Source organism: Homarus americanus, unplaced genomic scaffold (assembly GCF_018991925.1).
Source record: "Homarus americanus isolate GMGI-L3 unplaced genomic scaffold, GMGI_Hamer_2.0 scaffold22250, whole genome shotgun sequence".
Taxonomy (NCBI): domain Eukaryota; kingdom Metazoa; phylum Arthropoda; class Malacostraca; order Decapoda; family Nephropidae; genus Homarus; species Homarus americanus.
The window spans coordinates 11,493,051-11,516,823 of NW_024741189.1; the positions used below are offsets into that span (position 1 = coordinate 11,493,051).

At 35.6% G+C, this 23,773-nt stretch overlaps 1 protein-coding gene across 3 annotated transcripts in view; it reads left to right on the top strand.

Annotated features, from left to right (window-relative positions):
• Positions 1-3,294: 3,294 nt before the first annotated feature.
• Positions 3,295-23,773, top strand: part of LOC121875751 (ADP-ribosylation factor GTPase-activating protein 1-like) — a 48,376-nt gene continuing 27,897 nt past the window's right edge. For 2 of the 3 annotated variants that reach the window (XM_042380430.1, XM_042380432.1), the window contains exons 1-8: positions 3,295-3,434; positions 4,414-4,581; positions 7,348-7,461; positions 10,862-10,973; positions 13,837-14,002; positions 14,539-14,653; positions 16,270-16,380; positions 22,191-22,250. In XM_042380430.1, coding sequence (XP_042236364.1) covers positions 3,375-3,434; positions 4,414-4,581; positions 7,348-7,461; positions 10,862-10,973; positions 13,837-14,002; positions 14,539-14,653; positions 16,270-16,380; positions 22,191-22,250 — 906 coding nt within the window. In that variant the 5' untranslated portion in view covers positions 3,295-3,374. The remainder of the gene's footprint in view (positions 3,435-4,413; positions 4,582-7,347; positions 7,462-10,861; positions 10,974-13,836; positions 14,003-14,538; positions 14,654-16,269; positions 16,381-22,190; positions 22,251-23,773) is intronic. The other variant, XM_042380431.1, reaches the window with a different exon arrangement.

Here is a 23,773-nt window from a genome sequence, read left to right on the forward strand (position 1 = left end):
ACTATGTTTTATAGTCTTTGCTTAATATGCCCTTTGATTTGGAAGTTAGGCAAGGTTAGGTCAGGTACTGTGCATTGTCATTTACATTTTCTTGTTTAGTATCATGTAAATAACACAACCAGAAATTTTGGTGTAATTCTATAAACTCTTTCGGGTGCTAACCGGGTCCTCCACCATTTCCCCAAAATTTAACTCGTCACCGAGGGAGATTGGATGGGTGGGGGGGTATGGTAAAGCTGGAGGATTTGACTTAAGATATAGTTGATAGAAAATAAGTGAATTAAAAGTGGAATATCTCTTGCATCCAGGTAATTTTTTTAAATTTTGAATGGTAACGAGGATTATTAAAACCGATATGATTCTTTTAAAGTAATGTATGGGATAAATTTGTTTTGCTGCTTAGATATATACAGTAACTTTTGTCTCTGTCATTAGTTCGGGGATTAAAGGTAAAAACTTTGACGATATTTAAAGTGTAATCCCCCCCCCCCTCATTCGGGTTAGTTTATAATCGTTTTATAAATGAATTGTAATTTTAATAATCAATATATATTTTGTAGAAAATAAGGGAAATAGGGGCCATGTTCAAGCGGCTAACAAGCCGATCAGTGGCGAAGAGGATAAAAGTATTACCTAGGAATATGGCTTTGTTGTCTCTGATTTTGATTTAGGTTCGGAAGTAGAGTGGCGGGTGTTTATACGAATCCAGGAAAAATGTCAGATAAAAAGGCACGGAAAAAACCTAACCTATGTGAAATGCCATCATATATTTTTTTGGGTGGTGTCAATGCGTACAAGTCATGTGACTTTTTTTCCTGTGGACTTTATTTCCGTCCACCGTTTATACACCTTATAAATCTGAAAATAATTAAAAATATTACTGTTACAATATTCTTTGTTGGTTATTATAATAAAATTTAATATAATAATGCGAGGCAACAAATTAGAGAACAAAGTAAATAATAGAAGAGATAGATGAAATACCAAAGACTATATACGAAAGATATGAAAACGGACCGAAATGTGTTCATTGGTACTTGGCAGGTGCTGAGCCCAAACAATAGATGGCGCTAGTGTGCAACGACTAGTTAGTCTCGTCTGTTTGTTATTGTTATGTGACCGCGAAATTCATTTACTGTCAAAATGACATTAAGACGACACCCGTGCTGGCTTCCGGAAAAAAAATAAGATTCATCTATGGTATGTACAGTATGGCATTTCAGTAAACATCATGGTATCTAATTATCAAATTTGATTATGGATTTTATAAGCCTTGCATGGAAATACAATTATTTTTACTATATGGCATATATTTCAGAGCATGTATGATTTTGTTTTGTTTTATGCTTTATTTGGTTTCCTTGCATGCATTTATTTTTTTATTAATAGTTTTGTATATAAGCATTATGTAAATATTTTGTTCTGCGTGTCATTTATTCTTTCCTTTGCAACATTATTTTTGTTTTAGGTTTTCTTCTATGGTTAATTTGTTTTATTAGTGTTTACCTTTTTGGCATGTTTACAATTCCTGTTGATATTGTTTTTGTCTTATGTAATATAAAAATATATTAATGATTTTGTTCTGTTTGTAACAAAAATATGCTTTTTTGGTTCCTTTCCTGCGCGTGTTTCTTCCTTTTTGTGTCATTTTGTTGTGTTATGGCATGTTTTGTTATGATCATCCTCATATTTATTAAAGAAAGTTCCTTTAGGTTTGCATGTGGTGCTTAATTAACTGTGTGTGGCTTTTAAATTATGAAATGTTCTGTTATACATACGCAAATAAATGTTTTCATAAGTATATGTCTATATTTTGTTTGTTTAACAAATTTATTGGCAGAGCTTGTAGTACAGTTTGCCTATTCTGAGTAATTCAGTCAGGTCTTGACACTGAGGGTGGTATTGTGGAGTTCAGGATGTTTGGTTCACACTCAGGATGGGATGGAGAAAGGAAACTCACAATGTGCTCTCTATATACATGTTGTATTGGATGTACAATGCAGCTTGGTACTGGGAAGGCAGCATGGTTACAAGCGTTGTGTAAAGAGAGCTGGTTGGTGAGGATGCTCAGAGGAGGACCAGCTTGTGGGTCGCCATGCTCGCCGGCGGGACCGAGTACCGCCAGGCAGGCGGAGGAGGAGGGGGTGTCGCTGGCTGGTTGGTGTAGGTAGAAAAGAGGCAGGTCACCACGAGGTCAGGTCTTAAATACCGGGGGTAGGCGTGGCTTAGTAGTTGACCCCCGCTCCGTGATGTATGGCGGCGCTGGTTGACCTAGACCACGAGGCGTACACTGGGGAATTGGTGGGGTCAGTTACTGAGCGACAAACAGCGTTTGTAGGGGAGAAATCCACTACAGTATCACTTCTCACTGCCAGGCAGGACAGAGGTTCATACACAAAGAAATACATCATATTCATTAACAGCTATAGACTTAATTTTATGATCCACATTTATATATATTTTGTGAAAAATAAATCATAAAACTCTTTATGTATATCCTTCTCCCCCACAATACCGACTTTTTTGGGGGGTAGGGGGGGGGCTCCCCCCTACATCCTTGTGTAAGGTGAAGCGCAGAAGCGTTTACAGTGCCCAACAGGGAAGCATGCTAACTTCATGCTTGCCTTATCACACACAATACTGACTGTTACTTATGATCCTAAAAAACAATGTAATATTTTATATTCTGAATCATAGAACATGGGTTGGCAGTTGACTTAAATGAGTACATGCAATCGGATATTTATATGATTCACACAAAATATCCCTAAATATGTTCCAAATATGAATAAAAATTAAAGGGAGTAACAATTCTTCCAGTAACTTATTATAACATAGCAAGGTGAACGAATTATTTATACATTTTATGTGTATTATATGGAGAAAATATAAAATTGGTTATATTAACATATCTTAAGCATATTCCATACAGAAAAAAATACACGTTAGCAATCGTTAAATGATTCTCCGTACAGTGAAGCGCCAGCTCAATAGATAGCGCTGTCATAGATTCAGACTGCACATCCTTTCTAACAGTAGGGATAGTCGCTTTCCTATCTTTCGTATAGTCTTTGGAAATACTGCACTGCCCGTGAGAGGTGAATGACGTAAATAAAGAAATCAAAACCTATTTTACAGGGTAAATATTTCTCATTTATTATATTTATTTTTTAGTTATCTGTGATATAATATGAACTTATATTCATTAATATTATTTGTAAACGTGACCTGAAGCTCAAATATTTTTTGTAAATATTAAAGACGTGTTGCATAATGTGTAATGTGAGAAGCTGAGAGCTCCAGCTGACACACTGACAGTAAACAATCTGAGTTGGCGGTTTGTGATCGTCCGTAGGTAGACGGCATCTGTTACGATGGCCAGCCCAAGAACACGACGAGTACTTGCGGAAATTAAACCCAAAGATGAAAACAGTGTAAGTAACGATGGTTTGACGAAGTAAAGTGGAAATTTTGATTGGAAATCAAATTATTTGTGTGTTAGAAGTGGGTTACAGCCTTGAGGTCAAGGCTGCAAATTATCATTTGACCAAGGTCAAGCTTCTGATAGAAACTTAGATTTAAGATTCTCTATATGTGAATTGAATGAGTTTGTGTACAAGTTCTGGTATATGGTAGGCAAAGGACTAGTTAAAGCGGATATTAATTGGGTAAAATTTCTCCTGTGGGCACATAGAGAATTTGAAGAAATTTATGATTGCAATCAATAGTTTAGATAATTCTAAGGCACTTTTCAGTAATTTATGAGGAAACCGCTACCACTAGAAGGAGTTATAATCAACGACCTCACCAGCAAGGACTCGAACCCTCGACCTACTGGGTGGGACTAGGGAACGCTTACCAGCTAACCAGCTGGATTCGGTAAAATGCTACTGACACCACATACGAGGCACGGGCAGTTTCCCTATGAGGTTCACGGCGCCATCAGCTCGATGAACAGGCTTTGTGTGAAATATAACAGAGTCTAGGACTGCTTTTAGTGTCCTTGTGGGTTAGCCGGTAAGCGTTCCCTAGTCCCACCCAGTAGGTCGAGGGTTCGATTCCTTGCTGGTGAGGTCGTTGATTATATATATATATATATATATATATATATATATATATATATATATATATATATATATATATATATATATATATATATATATATATATATATATATATATATATGATCATAAATCACCTGTAGTGGGCAGGGTATGAAGGATGGGGGAAATTGCTGGGTAAAACATGGTGAAAAACTTAAATGACACTAAGATGATGTCTCTATGTGCTTTGCAGGCCAAGAAATTAATTAACTATTTAAAAACGTAAGAAATATGGTCTTATTTTACATAATGTATGGGTGTACCTGTAGTGTATTTTATTTCTAAAGCTTTTTGTTATTTTGTGTAACAGCAATGCTTTGAGTGTGGTGCCCACAATCCCCAGTGGGCCTCAGTGTCCTATGGCATCTGGATATGCCTCGAGTGCTCAGGGAAACACCGTGGATTGGGAGTACACTTATCTTTTGTACGTTCAATCACGATGGATAAGTGGAAGGACAATGAACTAGAGAAAATGAAGGTAAGTGACAATAATGAAATTGGTTTGCACATTATTGATTTATTCTAATATGGTACTGTATACTGTACTGTATACCTAACACACATTTTAGATTCTTGAATTTTAATTAATTTACTGTATTACTGTGATCATGTATAGCATTGAGTAGGTATATACCAGATAGTGAATTATACTTGATACTGGATTTTCTGGATAATTACCCAAAAACCCATTGAAACAATGGTTTCGGTTAACGAACTTTGTTTTACATCGTCCTGTGCATACCATACCATACCATGCATTTGGCTACTTTGGGCTTGCTATGATGACGCAAGAGATCTGCCCTGGTAACTGTACCGACACTCACAGCTGGTGGTGCGTTGGTGCGTCGTTTCCATTGTTTACTGGTAGTTACTGGTAAATATTTTTCAACCTAACGAAACTTTTACCCGTTTAGAGGTCGACCCCCAATTTTTTGCCAAATAATTTGGTCTTAAAAACTCGAACTACATACAAGTATATACGGTAAATAAGGACATGGGGGGCCAGGGGTTTTTTAGGGGGGCAAAAGAACACAGATTTTTAACATTCACGGGTATCTCTGTTACCTGACACCCGCGTATGTTAAGGGCCAACTGTAATAATAAAAAAAGAACCCTAAATAAAAAAAAGGAAAAAAGATAATGGGTGAGAAAAGATACTGTATACCTGTATGTTGTTGTCAAAGTAATAGAAACAATTGAGACCCTGCAATTATGTGTAAATGAGGCAGAAAATCTGTTTGATAGTTGCTTGCTACCTACAGGTTACAGCCAAAATATAGTGTGCTCTAGTTTTTCTGTGGTGTATCTTTTGCAGTAGGATTTCAGTGTTACCATAAGACTATATACAAGTCGTCTTACACTCTTAGTATACAGTAATCATTATATTGTACTGTACTTATTTACTATACCTGAAATATAGTTAATTCCCTACTGATTTATCTACAGTATAGTGTACAGTATAACAAAAACTCCTTCTGTACTACAGTAGACCCTTGCCATTCGCGAGTTTGCGATTAGCGATTTCGACGATTAGCAGTAAGCAGATGTGGCTATGGTGGCTAGCTTGCAAGCCTTTTCCCGCAGCCCAACGATTCACCCCACACAGCATCTCGTGTTGTACTCTCAAAACTTCAGTGTTTCTGTGTGAAGTGGCCCCTAAAAGACTGCCTAGTGTCAGTGCTAGTGATGCTAGTGGAGTGAAATGTAAAAGGCAGAAGTCAGTGATGACCTGACAAAGAAAGTTTTGTTATTAGATAAGTTAAAAGAAGGGATGAGTGCTGCTGCAGCTGGTCAGTTGTTTGGTATAGGTATACAGTTGTGCACTAAGGTAGTATAAGTTGCTATTTGCGGTTTTGCCAATTCACGCCATTTCTTGGAACCTATCCCTCGTGAATGGCAAGGGTGTGCTGTACTGGTAATTACTGTATTTATCAGAAATCACAATATATGAAAGGGTAACCAAAATTATGTTGACAAAACAACCACCACAGCGACAAAATCACCATTTGAACATGCTTTTGGTAAGAAATGGTCACAACTATAAATTTAAGGTGTACAGAAAGCCTACACCGCGGTAAACAGTTTCACACTTTTTTATCGAGTCACCTTGAGTCTACCAAAATGTCAGTTTTATTTATTTATGTATTTTTTTGTTTTTTTTGCTATGTTTTTGAGATGTTTGCATACCGGTATTTGTGACCCTGAATTTATTGAAGAAGAACTGCAACACATTTAGTTCATTCCGGAAAAGCTTGGCTACCCTTCATTGTTTGTTGATCGTTGTCTAAAAAGGGCTAAAAAAATCCTTCTATTGTACTCCTACTAGACAAGTTCCTACATTTGACTCTATCTTATCGCAATGAATTTGTCCCTTTAGTTCAATCCTTTAGATTACTAAACTTGTATGTTATTTTTAAGTATGACTCAACTATTACTAGTATGTTAATTAAGAACAGCCCAACCTTGAATGTAAATGGAAGTGTTTATTGTACAGTATTCCCTATAGCAATTGTAATGGAAATTATGTAGGTCAGACTGGAAAAGTATTGTAACTTAGAATAAAACAGCACAAGTATAATATTAGAACAGCATCTGAAACCAGTGCACTTTTCGTTCATATAAGGAAAATATTCATCCCATGGATTGGGAAAACAGTATAGAAGTGTTTAAATCAACATGTGTCACAGAAAGACTTCTTTTTGAAGCAAGTCTGATTAGGGAAATGAATTCAATAAACCTTAGTGATGGTCCGTACAAAGCTGATAATATGTTATATATATACGGCAGTTGCAGTCATATATAATATTTTTCAAATTAGGTATTTTCGAGTGCCGATGTTAGTGATCGCTCTGTGTACTGAAAAAATTTTCGTTTGTAATTCCCTTTAAAATGGCTTGTAAGCATAAAAGTGAGAGTTCTCGTGGTGTTGAGAAGAAAAAGAGACACCTATTTTAGAATTTCTATGTACTGTATTATTTTCGCCATTTCGACTTACGACCAATCGACTTACGACCTGGTCGTCGGGACGGAACCCCATCGTAAGTCGAGGAGAAACTGTATAGTTGAAAAAATTGACTTTCTGTTTATCTGGCTAGATAGAAACTGTAAAAATTATCCAGCTGGTTATTCTATGTGATACAACCCTAACATTGAACATTTCTACAGACTATTCTCATATTTTCAATACAATATATTTTGCCTTGTTATATATTATGACTACTGTAATCAGTTAATTAATTTGCAGATTGGTGGAAATAAAAGAGCCAAAGAATTCTTGATGAGTCAGAGTGATTACGACCACCATGCACCAATGCAACAGAAGTACAACACAAGAGCAGCTGCTCTCTATAGAGATAAGGTGAGTTACTAGTGTTTATATAAGGAACTATTTTATTGAAGGGGTCTTCTCATGGCCCTTTCATCTTGGGTGTTTGGAGTAGTACTGTATGACCGGTGAACGTGCCAAAACTACGTTGTGAGAAAATGAGTGCTCGAGTTTGAAATCGCAAAATGTATTTCATAACATTACTAATTGATAGATTTTGATGTACAGTTTTTTGTCTCATTAAACAGATTTTTTGTACATTGTAATTAGGAAGAAAAAATGATAATGAAATTTCATAACACAATATAATACACTTCCTGGCTCTCTTCTGTGGGTAGCCTGACATCAGGTTGTGCTTTACTCTGATGAGCCCATCGAGCATAGGAAAACTTAATAATTTCCTATGAATAATGCTAAATAGAGAAAAAATAAGGCATCCATAGAGGTGCAGGAATATACTGGCCTGGGCTGGATGCCCAGTGGCTCAGTCAGTCATGTGACAGTCTAGTGAAACACTCGTTGGCTGTGGGTGCTGGTGGGATCCTAATTACTGCACTGGCAGAATCTGCAATTTCTCCTCTTAAGTGCATGGTCCATCACCACTTCCAAAATGAGGCTACTGATGAATCTGCCATATGGAACTAAAATCATTTGAAAGAGGAAGGCTAGGGTAGTCTTCTTGTATAGATTTTTTTTTTTTAGCCCTGGCAGCCTCTTCATTACTATGCTGAACATCCTGCAATCTTCCATCTACTCATGCCACCTCTTATGTACCCACTTCTCCATTCATTGCATATAATTGAGTTGCTGCCAACACCTTTTTTACAGACAGCACTTGGCGATTTTTCCTCTTTCCACTATAGGTCCTTCACCTATGCTACTAAACAATACTTTAATTTTTACCACATTCACTCTCAGTCTTTTGACTACAGATTCCATACATCTATTTCTTAGATTTCTCCTGTCTCCATTACGTACTGTACTATCCGCTATCAGTGATCCACATACACCAATTCCCAGGGTAGACTAAGTCGAGACACATTTTCCAAAATTTTACTCTAATAGGTTTTTGAGCCCTCATATAAGACTATCACCACTCAAACAAGGCACTCCTCAACCCCTAGCTTTCTCATTGCTCACTTTGCTACTTTACATGGTATCCTGTCAAATGCTTTCTCTCAGTCTACAAACATAAAGTATAAATTTCTTTCTCTAGATATTTATCTTGTAGTTGCCTTGCCTTAAATGTTGCCTTTGTAGTCCCCCTACCTGACATCAAAGTGCATTTTCATTTATATCCACTCTCTACCATATAAATTTTTTGATAATTGTTTCCAAAACTTTCATTACCTGATCTAACAGCTACATGCCTCTGAAGTTCCCATGTTCAAATATATCACCTATACCCTTACAAGTATTTACGGTTACACTTTTAAACAATACAGTACATTCAGTCATGATTGCATTAGTCAGTTTGGTCACCATTGATGCACCTACATGCTTGATGCTTTCAGCATTTCTGCAACTACTGTATTCCTGAACTTTCACCCACCTTTCCATCGGCCCTGCACTTGTTTTATTACCCTTAGGCTGATCCTGTCATTCGTACTGCTTATGCAGTAATCAGTCGTATTATTTTCTCCTTAATTTCCTCACTATCAACAACCATGTTACCATGGTAATTTCTCGCACATACCCTGCTCACCAACAACATCCTTGCTTCTACCCACTACAGTACAGTACTGTACAGTATGTACATATTTACCATACTTATCTAAATATTTCTCTTGCGTTTGCGCTATTTTACATACTGTATCCGTGAATGTGTCCTGTACATGCTTCTTGGCCCTTGGGCAAGGGTGGCAGTACGGTATATTAAATTACTTTTTTTTAATTCCTATTATAAAAAAATATTTTACTGTACTGTAATTCCATATCGCATACCGTATATTAAATCATCATTACTGTACAGTTCTGCTTACTCTGCTTATCTTCACTGTAGTTTTAGGTAACTTCATTTACACAAAATTAGTATTTACTACTGTATGATACTGTATTCTTTTATAATTTCAATTTGTTAATTGATTTTTTATTTTGATAATTTCTATGGTATGTATTTGAATGTTTATTTAGGCATTTATTGAAGGAAGATTATTCAAAGGGTAGTTTTATGGAAACTGAAATTGGTATGTTGCTATTCAAGGTGCTTCTGCAACCTTTACCTGTATCTACATAAATACAGTACTGTACTCTCCTGTGCTCTACTATACTATACAGTGGTACAGTTATTGGCGTACCGAAGGGGAAGACGGCAGGGGTGATCCCCCATTGGGCTAATAAATTATTCCAAATAAACCATATTTAACAAGAAGAAAAGAAAAAATACTGTAATAACGATAACAAAATAAATACAAATAATAGCATCACTAATTGAACAGTTAGGTCATCGTGAACATATAGAAAAATATTAATTATCTCGTATTTCAACAATGCCTCAATATGTTTCGTTCAAAGTTTGCCCCCTGGCAAATTTCTGGGTACATCACTAAGTACCTGTACTGTACAAGTGTGAGGTGGTGTAAGATTTGCTTAGTATGCAATTATTATTATTTCAGTACAGTATTGCTAAACAGCAATTGTGTATTTGTTTTGTTTTTGACCCTATAATTTGTGAGGTAATTTTAATACTGTACCTAATTTGTGCATTTTGATAATCTTGAAAGAAACTTAGTGTGATTTAAAGAAAAACAATATTTCATTATTTATCATCCCTCTTAAGTGATTACAGTACAGTACTTTGATTTAATTTTTGATGGTACAGGTATGTAGATAACACACACATGAAGTGAAAGTGTTAACTATGTTGTATTGCTCTTTAGGAAGGAAATATATGAACAGTTTTGTGTGTGTATGTGTAAGCTAATACAGTACAAATATAACTCATTGTGCAGTACCTGTTACATGCTTGGAGGCTAATATTTTTATATCTCTCTCGATCAGATTAGTTGTGAACATAAAGCTTTTGCCAGGTTGTAAATGTGTTGGTTAGATGGATCCTTCTTATACAGTACTATCTTGAAAAGTTGATTAATCGTTGTTTCATATCTTGACAGCTTGTGATGGTATAATAATGCATTTTAATACTTTTACATTAGAAATTAGTAGCCTTATTTGCCAACAATAGCATTACTAAAAAAGTAAAACTGAAAGAGTTAAAAAATAAATACAAAATTGTCCCACTGCTAGGCTTCTTCAATACCAAACATAACATGTTAGTTTATGATTTTTTATTTACTACTGTATTTATCAGTGTCTCTACAGGAATTATATTAAAGTTGTTAATAATGATGTACAGTACTTTTATCCATTTATTTATTTTTATTTTTTATTATTTACTAGTGGTGACTGATTCTAAAGTGCATACCCACCACAGGTAACAGCATTGTCACAGGGCAAATCCTGGAGCATAGAGAGTTCATCTGCACGGAATCACCGATCAACATCAATTCCTAAGTGTACCTCAGCACCTGCCTTCAAATCACCAGGTAGGCTTTTTTGTCAATATTTAACTGGTTTGAGACCTTACTGAAGTGTTCAATTTGTAGAATTGATAAACAGTACAGTACCTGGAATGTAGATGTAGTAGTGTACTGTATTGTATACTATTTTATGTACAAAACTTACTCGTCGAATCAGATGATAAGGAAAGATGATATTCAATGCATGTGTTCTGATACAGCCAGCAAGGAAGTGATGTAGAGGAAGGAAAATTAAAATTTTCCTTAGTTTTACAGTACTGTATAAGAGTGGTGTGAGGGCAAGGCACAAGATTCACTTTTTAAATGAGACCTACTACAGTATATAGTATTTGTTTTACAGTACAGGAATTCCTTATACAAAGGCTTTTCTCACTTATACGAACATGGTCCCTTTAGGTAATGTACCAAATTTATATTTTGTTATTTTTTTAATGTGATAGGCTCTAAATTACAATTGTTAGGTATTAAATTACAGCACTTAGGTACTAAATAACAGTACCTAGGTACAGTACTAAATTACAGTAGTTAGGCACTAAAGTACAGTAATTAGGAACGATTACAGTAGTTAGGCACTAAATTTCAGTAGTTAGGCACTAAATTACCATAGTTAGGTACTAATTTACAGTAGTTAGGTTGTAGTTTGTTGTATGTGAATTGATTAAATTTTTTTAGGTGTGATATGGGGATTTTCTTGTCATTGGAGAACCGAACCCTATTTTTACCATATGTTATACTATTCAATATACGAATATTCACTTCAAGAATAATTTTCAAGGAATTTACCCATTCGTACAGCGAGGGATGCCTGTACTGCATACAGAACATTTGTAGTGGTTCCTTAACACTGATGTTAATTACAATGAGACATACTCTTTGTTTTCAAATTATTTCATTGTTTGATCTATTTGATTTACGATTTTTTTTTTTATGAAATACAGTATTATGCTGCACACAATTGCAGTACTGTACTGTACAATATGTGTTCTGGAAGTTGAATATTATAGCAGAACACATTTGTTCCAGACATTAAAGAGAACAAATGACAATGAATGGAGAATCAATGTCACTCTTGCTTCCAGTCACCTTGCAACTTGGTAGACCAGTACTGTACTTGCAAGAGTAAAAAAAATGCATGTGTAATTTCTACCTTTAATCTCCAATTGCAGTTTAAGATTTTAGCTGTCCTTATACAGTACACATTTACCGGTAACTGTTAATTTGTTAAAGTGATATGTAGCTCTTATGTGATTTTTTGCCTATCATCTTGTGTACCGTACTGTAGATCTTTAATTTGATTAGCTTGCCCAGTGTTTATGCTTTAACTTTGATATGAATACAAATTTTCTTAAACTTTGGGATGCTTAAAATAAATTGTATATGAAAAACTCAGAAAAATTTTTATTCTACTTTTTTCACCAGTTTGCTTTCAACTATTACATCTAGTTTTACTCTACTGTACTGTAGTAAAATCTCTGTTAACCAAAATCCCCATTAGCTGGAACTTTCCAATACTGTACCTGAAATTGAAATTGGCTCAGAATTTTTCTGGAAAGATTCTATCAATTTCGGGTCTGTGCATGAGTTTCCAAGGTTGTAAATCAGGCGCATGTTCTGAGGAAATTACGGAAAATCTGTCCGATTTTTTTTCCTGGTCTGGGAGCAAATTCCAAGGATGATTTGATGTGTAATTCTGGAAGATTCAGAGAAAATTTTGGAGACTTGAAATTCCGAAGATGAAAATTCTGAGAAACTTTTCCCAGTATGTACCCAGAAAAATTCTCGGGATGTGTGATTTTTCCGGGTTTGAGAGAGTTTCTCGTTACCCGGAAATCTCTCATCCCGGGAAGAATTCTGCACCAATTATTCCGGCTAATGGGGATATCACTTATAACAAACAGCAGTTCAAGGCCACCATCCACAATCTGTATTATAAATTACGGGACTGTACAGTATTTACTGTATACAGTATAACGTTGATATAACACGAGATATGTTCCAAGAGAGGTCACTTTAAACCGAATTCGCACTAAATAGAAGTGTTATTTCAATGGAATAATTTAGTTTGGTACTTGAGAGAAACACAAAGTACTAAAAAGATTGAGAATCTACCCAGATACACCTCAGCCCATCTCCTAGAATAAACAAAACATTGTTTTTTGTGGTACAGGTATTATGTTAAAACAAACACTCATAAATCAACACAGCTAAAATTAAGGGATGTGAAATGGTCTGTTTACTGGCTGGGAAGACGGGGGGAGGGAGGGAGGTGAGGTGATATGTTTGATAGTTGATGCCAAGGTCTTGTGCTTATTTATTTATCTGTCCTTAGAGTGACTTTACGTTTTTCTCTTATAAAATGTCACTGAACTGACATGGAAGAATATAATTAACATTGCTGGAATTCTTATAAGATAGTGATTAATTTGAATATAAACATGCTATAGCTCGCATTAGACATACACATTTTAGTTCTAATTTAAGAATTTTAGTACAAAGAGCAAAAAAATTTATCTCGTGCAAAAATATGGCATTTTTATTCAAATTATTTGCTGTCTTGCAAAGATTCCAGCAATACAAATTATATTCTTCTAACTTTAGTCTGTGACATAATATAAGATAAAAACTTTAAGCCTAAAACACCAAACCCTGGCTGGGAAAATGGGGGAGAGGGAGGGAGGGAGGGAGGAAGGGAAGTGACAGTGACGTGTTTGACAGTTGGCACCGAAGGTCTAGTGAAGTATTTATTTGTTTATTTATGTCCTTTAGCTTGAGATTATGTTTTTTGCTTATAAAATGTCACAAGTGACATAAATTTGCTATCTTCATCATCCGAGAGATATTAGCTACTTTTCCATCTTTTCTCTTCTAGGGCAAAATGTGTATTCTTCCACTGGCAATAATTATGATAACTTCAGCGGTGGTGGTTATCAAGATTATCAAGGAAGTTATCAGGGTGGCTACCAAGACCCTAGCTTAAAGAGCCAGACAGAGGCATTCTTTGCGAAAATGCAAGATGAAAATGCTTCCCGACCAGAGTAAGTTTCCTTTTTAATTACATTAATGTTAAGGTGTTAAGGTTTTATTCTCTGATTGTTAATGTCTTCAAAGAGAAAGATATTTGCAGAGATATATGATTTGGTAAACAGTATGTTTTAGAAGGTTCTTCCAACACCACAAAACTTAAATCATGAAGGATTGTCTATTAGTTTCCATCATTATTCACCAAATGGTGATACAAAGCTGTAATTATCCCCTGCAGAAGAGTATATAGAGATAGTAGGCATCGTTATTTTACTGCATTGAAAATTGCATTAATGTAGTTACCAATAAGTAGTGTACTAGATATTGGTCAACATTGTGTACGTATTATATATTTAGTATGAGTAAAAGTTCATTGTAGACATTAAATAAATTGTTTACATCTTGTTCCATGAACTGACAAATCTAGTATTTCTTATCTGTATTTTTTGTTTTAGTTTTGTGTTAGATGTTCAGTTCAAATTTAATTTCATTATGTTGAAAATTAAGGATGTTAGTAATCTAATTTGAATTAATTTCCTCTCCTTCACAGACACCTTCCACCATCTCAAGGAGGTCGGTATTCTGGTTTTGGCAATTGCCCCAACCCGCCCCCAAAGAGTGCCTCTACAGAGATTTTTGACACTGCTGTAACTTCTTTAACTTCAGTAAGTGTCACTTACAATATTTATATACAATAATGCATCAAATCCAATGATTTTTTTCAAGATGACTTGAAAGGAGAAAGATGCATTATATTATAATTTTAGTGGAGTTTGCAAGATAACACTGAAGAACTTTGTGATAAGGTAGAGTAGTAGGGTCACCCTTTTCATTCTTGTGTAGTTGGGTTAACTCTCGTAGGGTAGATGTTTGCTGAGTTAAAGAATCATTTGTAGTACCTCCTCCTCCCACTTTCTAGTTGGCTTTCAGTGATGAAAATTTCTTAATGGAGGATTTCTTGCAAGAAATAAAGAATTTCTTTGGAAATCCTATTTTCCCATAGAACCTGTTTCTAGATAGCTTGGATACTGTACCATCACCTTCTTTAATATGCAGACACACTATTATTTGTTTTACAGTCTGTGTCAAGGAGACAGTGAACAAGGGGGAGATAAATATGGGAGCTCTGTCCCTCACACCCTCCACCCCCTCCCCAACCCCCTCAGGCACCTGGTACAATTGCCACTAGTCCCATTTTCACTTATTTAGACTGTAAAAATGTCACCAGTGAGCACGGGAAATACGTAAATACAGCTGCATTTTAAAACAGCGGTGACAATGGGTTAAGTGCTGATAAATCTATTCCAATATTATTTACCAACTGTTGAAGACAGGTGTTGTGGTAAGCATGTGAGATGGGAGGCTGGCAACATGGTGAGAAGATCAGCTGTTAGCATTTAGTTAACAAGCACCAGTACAGTAATTTAATATGATGCACTGGCTATCTGGTGTTGAGCAATTCTTTTTAGGGGAAAGTTTATAATTTTATGATAATATTTTATCACCTGGCACCAAATGAACTTAAATAATATGGGAATTGTGGTGAAATTGCATAAAGATGTGTTAAGGTGTCCTTGGGGATGGAGGGAGGAGTTGTCAACCCACACTATCTCCCGCCTGCTGCTCCAAGATACACTCTCATCTCCCACATACAATACACCCCTGCTCATATATTTTCTTATTTTCATCTATAGTCCTGTACAATATTTAGTTTCTCCTTATTAAAAAGACAAATTCTGTGGTTTCATACATACAGGGTACTTAATTAAGATAAGTATATCAGGTGCCATCAAGAGAACACAGGCTCTCAATTAGCTCAGCCATGTCAATATTGTTATTATTAATGACTGTATCTTTCTGGCTAAATAAACTGTTTCACATATCAGTACTGTACTATCAATAATGTATAACACTTTGCAATACGAAACAGTCGTATCACTGTATCACTGAACAAAGTTTTCGACAAACATTCTTATGTCTGATTTTCTTGAAATCGGCTATGGTTATGTTCAGTCCCCCTCCCCCAACCATCAATTCACTTTTTCCGGACTGGGGTCTGCCTCAATTAATCCGGTGTATCGAGGTACTACTATAAATAAATATATTTTACTAACAAGAAATCTGATCAAGAGAAAGTGCAGTAATACAATTGCAGCAGATGAGAGAGTCATTATACAGTATCTACGTATACTGTATGTTAGATTTGTGTTGTAAATTTTTGTAAGTATAACTTGTAAAATTATCCAGATGAAATTCATAGTGAATGTTCTTTACATTTCAGGGTTGGTCAATGCTTTCTCTGGGTGCCACTAAAATTGCAGGGAAGGCGATGGAGTACAGCAGCATAGCCACAGAGAAAGCTACAGAATACAGCCACACCATCACAGAGAAGGTAAGTTAACCCATACTTGGTATCAAACTACAGTAGATCATCTCCACAGTATGAGATACTTGTGTAATAATAAAGATACAGTATTGTGTCCCTATGCCTTTATCACAAGTCACAGATTGTTAACCTCTCTCCCCAGCCAGCATCTCACTTATTGACTAAAGGCTTTAGCCTCAGATATCTTTTGTCCATGCCATTGGTAAGCTTGTAATTCCATACTAGCAGTTAGAGGCCTCTGTTTTAATATTCCACTTTGAGTGTGGGTCAGTGTTCGTTCATCCATTGATTTTTCTCAAACACTTTTCTCATGAAACTTCAGATGGATGTCTACTACAGATTGCATCAAAAGTCATTGTGACCTACATTTTGGTTGTTTTTCATTGTTCATAAGTTTTGGTTAACAGTTACATTTAGATGATTTTGAATGGTTAAACTTTGGGATCAATGTGCAAAACAAGGAAACTATGCCCTCTAGACACAATTTTTTAGTTATATTTTACATATAACCCTTCTTACTTAACCCATTTAGTGCCTCAATCTTGATACATCATGATCCCTTAGCTGTGCACTTCAGAATCCTCAGGTAAATACAATTCTGTTATAAGATTCAAATGATCAAACTTAAGAATTAGTTTCTTCCATCCTGTAGAAGAAAGATCTATGAAGGTACTGTATGTGAAAAAGTGTAACTACTGTAGTAGGGGCATGGTAAAGAGGCATGTGCTTATCAGTAACATTCTTTTATAATTTCTTTATGCTAATTGTATCTATGAATGCTTTTGGCTATTCTGTTTTGTGATGTTTTTCCTTTGTTTTTATATATTATTTGTGATCTTAAATATGAATTAAGCCTTAGTTACAGCTACTTCTTTTGTTATGACAGTTCAGTTGCAGAGATTGTTGTAGAACTGTTATTGTATAAAGTAGTTACTTTTATGATATATGTAGAAAAAGAGATCTGTGATAGATCGTTTGAGGTACAGTATGTGATAGTAAAATCAGGGACTGTGGTGATGACCAGTGGGTTACTAGAATGACCCTCAGTGTAGGATCACTAGTGTGATATAATTCTGTATTTAAGATTGTGATAAATTAATTATTATAATAATTAAACAAAAGATTAAACATATTTCTATACATGACATTTACCTAGAACTTATATAATCACCATTTGATGTTAATCACGACAGAAAGGTTTTAAGGTATTCAGCTATTATGTAGGAATCTCATAAGGTGGATTACAGTAGGGACATGCAAAATAATGGAGTGTGTGTAGCTTGTAAACATTAATGCCTAAATAGTGAGCATTTTCATAGAGAGATATAAATTTTCTAAGTGAGCACTTGTTGAGGAAATGAATGAGGTGCAGGAAATGCTACTGTACATAGAAGGCAATTTCCATATTTATTCTTTCAGACCTAGCAGATTTTGTTCAAGGCTGCTGCCTATGTTCATTCTGAGGTTTCAGGGAAGGCCAATCACAGACATGTACTGAACTGGCCTTGATGTTTTAATAATGTACTACAGAATGCATTAGCTTTAGGAAGTACCTGTAGTGCAATTTATTTCCTATGTTATATAAAAATGTGTTAGTTATTGGCTTGCCATATCCAGGGATTACTGTACATTTTGGAAGAATAGGGGATATGTTAGTGAAGATATATAATAGAGAGATTTTAAAATTATACAGGGCACAACTAAACAAGAACCTTTTTTCAACTTTCCTGCTCACACTGTAAAGCATGCAGAGTTTTCAGTTTTTACTGACTTCACAGTCGAGAGCTTTTTGTATTCAAGTACAGTAGATAAAATTTATCCTGCGAATTATTTAGCCCATTGGCTCCAGTGCTTGACTTTGAGCCTAAAATCCGTAAATCAATCAATCTGTGAATAATTCAGGGAGAGATGATGATGACCAGTGCATCAGTGCTAATCTTATCAGGCAGTTCCCTTTGACTAGTGCATTTACAGGGGCTTGTCATATAAACATTTCACAAGTCATTATCTTTGAAATATTTGTTTTTATATTGTTTTATTTTGATTCCATGGTATGTTTACTATTGCCAATTTCCTTCTGTCAAATGTAAACAAACACAGGGCTGCCATGCTGCACAAAACCTGACGAGCCCCTGTAAATGAACTAGTGAAGGGGACTGTACGCGTGTTCAGCCTTATAATAGCTGAGAAGGGTCACTTTGTTTCAGCTGTTGCAACTGTCTAATGGGCATATATCTAAAGATGCTAATGTACATTTGAAATGAAGTTCTTGTTATGTTTATCATGGTCAATGAGTATGCCACTCACCCTTTCATTCTCAAGTCTTTTCATCTACTAGTTCTTTTAAATGGTCCTCTCTGTAATGACATGTCTTTTTATTGTCTATGACAAGACCACTTAGTACTCCTAACTGAGCAACAACAGGAGGGATTCACCGGGTTATCTTAAATCTCTCCCTCCAACTTGGACTGTCCAGGAGGGTCTCATATAGGATGCTACCCACCAACATTGACACATCAGTAACCTCATTTGACCTGTCACCTGTGATATACTAACAGGGCTGAAGACAACATTGACTCCCTATGCAACCTGAGTTTTTAGTTAACAGTTGCTTGAGGAAAATATTTCTCTTCTGTTGGACCCTAAAAGGGAACAGTCACTCTTTTTTCATTGTATCTTATTGGATCCCTGAAGAGAGAAATATTTCTTGACTCTAATCTGTGGGTATTACAGCTATTAATTAGATTGCTTATTAAATACCCTAACCATACCTACTTAAAAGGGATCTACTTAGTTGTAAGTAATGCAGAATGGGAAATTCGATTACTTGAAAATGCATGATTCATTTCTAGTGAAATAACATGTTGTAGCACTTATTGGCTCACAATTCCAACTTTGTCACTTAAGCTAATTTAATGTGTTAAGTATGTCTTTGGAGCAGAGGATTTTTTCATCTAAGCTCTGTTTTTTAATTATGGTTGTGTTATGATACCCTTGCTTTATATTGTTGGAAAGACATTATGTAAATAGACATACCACAGTGTTCTGGATTTTTCTGGATTTTTGTAGTTAAGAGATTATGTTGGATAGGCACTCGGTAAAATTGGATGAATGTAGTACTGTATTTATTAAGATGTCTTTGGATTTAGCATTCAACAGACTGAGTATGGTTTCAACATTTAATAAGATGGGTGTGGGTTCAGTGTTTATTAAGTTAGATTTAGTTTCAGTACAGGCATCCCCTGGGATACAGAATTTCTGGTAATGGAATTTACAAATTTAGACCTTAATTTTGTGGTTGCAGAAAAAATTTGCCCTTACAGAATTTTTTTCATTTTCACTATTAAAAAAAAGATTTTTAATCTAAATTTTTACAAAAATAGTAAAAAATATTGTGTAAATCCTTCTATGGTGGCCACAAGGCAGTTGGAAAGCCTCTCACCTCCCAGTGGCGTGTTCAGGGTGTGGCCTGGGGTTGCCACGGCCCCCCTGAAATCTGATAGGCCACCCCATTTGCCCCCCAACTCAGAAGTGGTGAGATGTGTACGGTGATAAGACCCAAAGAGCAAGAGTTTCTTGGAAGTAGGAAGCTGTATTTTGCTTAGCAGAGATCTATGAGTGTGATGTTGAAGATCTCAGCCATGAGCTGCACCAAGCAAAGGGGATTTTGGAAAGGAAAGCTCAAAGTGGAATGCAGAAGCTGTCCAGTGTATTAGAGCTAACGGTGTTCTTTGAGCCCTACAAAGAGGTCTTTAATGAACTGTGCAGGATTGCCTTGGCCTTCCCAATAAGCAGCGCTGCTGTGAGTGCAGCTTCTCAGCTCTTAACTCACAAAAAGCCATTTGTGCACAACTATGGCAGACAGCAGACTGAGTAACCTGGGTGTTCTCACCATTGAGACTAGAAGAGCTAAGTCATGGACGAGTTTATTAAAATGTTCGCTATCCAGCACGAGAACAGGCGAATTCAGCTGTTCTAAAGGTGTATATAGCTTTGCAATATAAGGGTTGTGGCTTTGAACTTTATGTGGATTTTATGTTCTTTTTTGTGCTCATGTATTACAGTGTGATTTTGAACAATGTTCATTATATTTATGAAATTTAATTTATATTTTATTTATATTATATTCAATAAATGGAGGTAAGTGGATTATTACCTTACCATGTATCCTTATTACTCTTAGATGATTATTAGGTTACTTTGGTGTAACCTCGTTTGGACATTTCTGGTTGAGAATAGGCTCATTTGTATGCTAAAATGCATTTTTATTCCCTGAAAATATGATAGGTGGAAAACTGAACAGTACTGTACATGCATTTTGCGTTATCTTAATTCTTCAACAGGTTTAAGTTAGTACTATTCTAGTAATATTACTTTACAGTTATATAAGACACTTTGAAAGTGGAATTAGTGTTGTATGCTCATTTTCTTAATATATCATCCTGGCCTTGAGTTCAAACATGGAAATAGATGATGTCATGAGTTTTGAAATTGATGTATGAATTATTTCAATAGGAAGATGCATTCATTTAAAATTTTATATGCCCCCCCCACACTGGGTCTGTGCCCCACTTTGGCATCCCACTGTCACCTCCCCAATTGCAAGCATTCACCACAACAATGAAGCTGCTCGGTTAGAATTCTTTCCCCAGCTTGTGCTCAGTTATGCGTACATGTTTATGGCTTTATTTGCCCTTGCAGAATTTTGGTTAATTTACTAAGATTTTAAAAAGAAAAAAACTGCAATATAGAAGAAAAAATTTCACTGAATTTATAAAATTTATTTTGTGTGGATTCTCGTGGTAGCTACAAGATGGTTGCCGGGCGGCTCACCTCACCAGCTGATAGCAGCCACAACAGAAATGGTGCTGCTCAGTTTTAATTCTTTCCTCAGTTTATGTTCAGTTATGCATCTGTGTTAGTGTGTACCCTTAATCAAGATGAGTGGAAAAAGACCATCAAGTTCAAGTGAAAGCAGTGGTGATAAAAGATTCCATACATAAAGGAATTGCATTGGACATTAAACTTGATGTTTTAAGGAGGTAACTCCCAGTAATTATGATCCCACAACCTCACCTCACCACCACCTGCAGCACTCAACATTATTTCTGATAAGTAAAATTTCAGTGTTTTGTTCATTTATTATCATGTTACATCACAAATGACTCATTGTATGTGGTTAAAACCATCTACACCTGTTATATTATACATATATGTGCTTGTGTCACATTTTTGGGCCTCAAAAACTGTCCTTAGGAATGCGTCTCAACTTTTATAATGGAAGTACAGTACAGTATATGGGAAAAATGGTTTTGCGATATGGAATTTCGTGTTACGAAAATATTTACAGGACTGGAACCCGGGTGAAGCCTGTGCATTAGAATTGATAAGGTTTAATATTTATTAAGATTGTTATGGCTTATTCATCTAGTAAGATTACTCACATTTTTGGTCAAGTTGGTCGAGAGTTACTAAGATTAGGCTGACGAGATAAATTATTCACAACCTGATTTATTGTAGCTTATTGTTGAATAGGGTAAAGGAAACTGTTCCTTGATTATTTGTTTCATATATGATTAAGGTCATTATTGAATGAGGAATATGTTGTGAGGCTGTTGTCTTATTGTTGTGGTGGTATTGGCTCTAGGTAACAAAGAGTGACATAATTATAAAATAATGGTTTGTATAGCAACCAGGAAAAAGACCTTTAAGTAGATTTATTTTTTTTAGTGTACAGTAGAATGCTGTCAAGTGTAGAGTAGAGCATGCTGATGTTGTAATGTTGATTTCTTTTATTTTGATGTTTTTAACGCTAGGTCCGTGATGGCAACCTGATAGAGGAAATAGCGACTCAGGCCACTACCCTTGGCTCTAAGGTAAGTTGGCAAGTGTTCTATATCTGTGTTGTTTTTACAGGGGGTATTTCATTTCTATACAATATTTTGTAATTATATGTTCTGAACTCTGTTCTACCTTAGGTGGACAAAAATGCATGTCATATTTTTCTGTTCCGCGGTTTGGAAGGTACTGTACTTAAGTGAAGTAATTAGGACAGATATATACACTCTACAAGGCTTAAGTGCATATTTTCATTGAATGTCGTGTACCAAATTGGACTCCTTAGTATAAAAAATATTGAAAATGGAAAAATATAGTGAGTGATGAGCCAAAAAGATGATTCCCTGGTATGTACAGAACAAGCTGTATGAATCCTGTTTAGAAGAGCATAATTTGTTTAGTTGCAGAAAATGGAAAACGAGGGGATTTAATACTCGTATCAGTAAAGTATTCCTTAGCTGAATGTCCCATAGCCAGAAATTTCCAGGAACCAAATTTGAGAGCCATCCAGTGTTTCTGATGTTTTCGTTCTTATGTACTTACTCATGTGAAGATCCAGCCCACCTCCCTGATTCTAAAAATGCCTGTACTCTTCTGGTACATGTGAATTTTCTTGTGGTTTGATACTTGCAAATGCTCTGGAGGCACACAGGACAACTCTGATTGACTGGTCACGTGACTCCCCAAGCGATTGTGTGGGTTCTCTTTGAAAGTGTTGCCCACATATTTTGCCTGTTCCTTTGTCTTTGTGTGTTGTGATCACATAGTTGAAGGATTTATTGATATTTTCTCACTTTCTTTGTGAAATATCTCTGGAACCATGGGGAGGAGAGGCACAACGAAAAAGTGGTTGACAGTGAAAGAAAAGCTTGAGGTTAACCATTTTTGTGTTTTACTCAGAAATAATTTTTCCTGATATTTTCTAGCTTAACATTAAGTTGATTGTCAAATTTTCTATTAACCCTTAACAAACGGCTTTCTGAAACTTTGCTACACACTGTCTGCGCCCCCCAAAATACAGGGTTTTCGGGTGTTACTTTTGATTTTATTTTTTTTTTCATTAAATATCTGTAGTAGTAAAAACGTACTGTATGCAAGAATGATATATTATGGTGGAGACTCCACGTAGTGGTGGACTAGATTTAGTGGGTTGCCTGGTTATCACATGATGTTGGCTGAGTTTGTGTGTCAAGGAAGCATGAATACTGTACAGGTACTTTGTTTGAAGGGATGAAAATTATGTTTTTCTGTATATTATATATATTTTTTAATAACATTAATGGTAGTCCATTGTATTATATAATATAGAACAACTTTTACCCACTGTCTGTGCTAATTATGGTCCACAAATATTTGTAAAAATAATATACAGTACTCTACCAGAGACTGAAATAATAATTTTTTCTAACTCCTTACACAGTTGTGTGTTCACCTCTCGAGATAAGCTGTACTCCTAGACCTACTACACACATCTCACACCATATATATCATGGAATACACAGACAGACAGACAAACAAACTTACACAAGACCTTTGTGTCTAACAAAAATAGATTATTTCT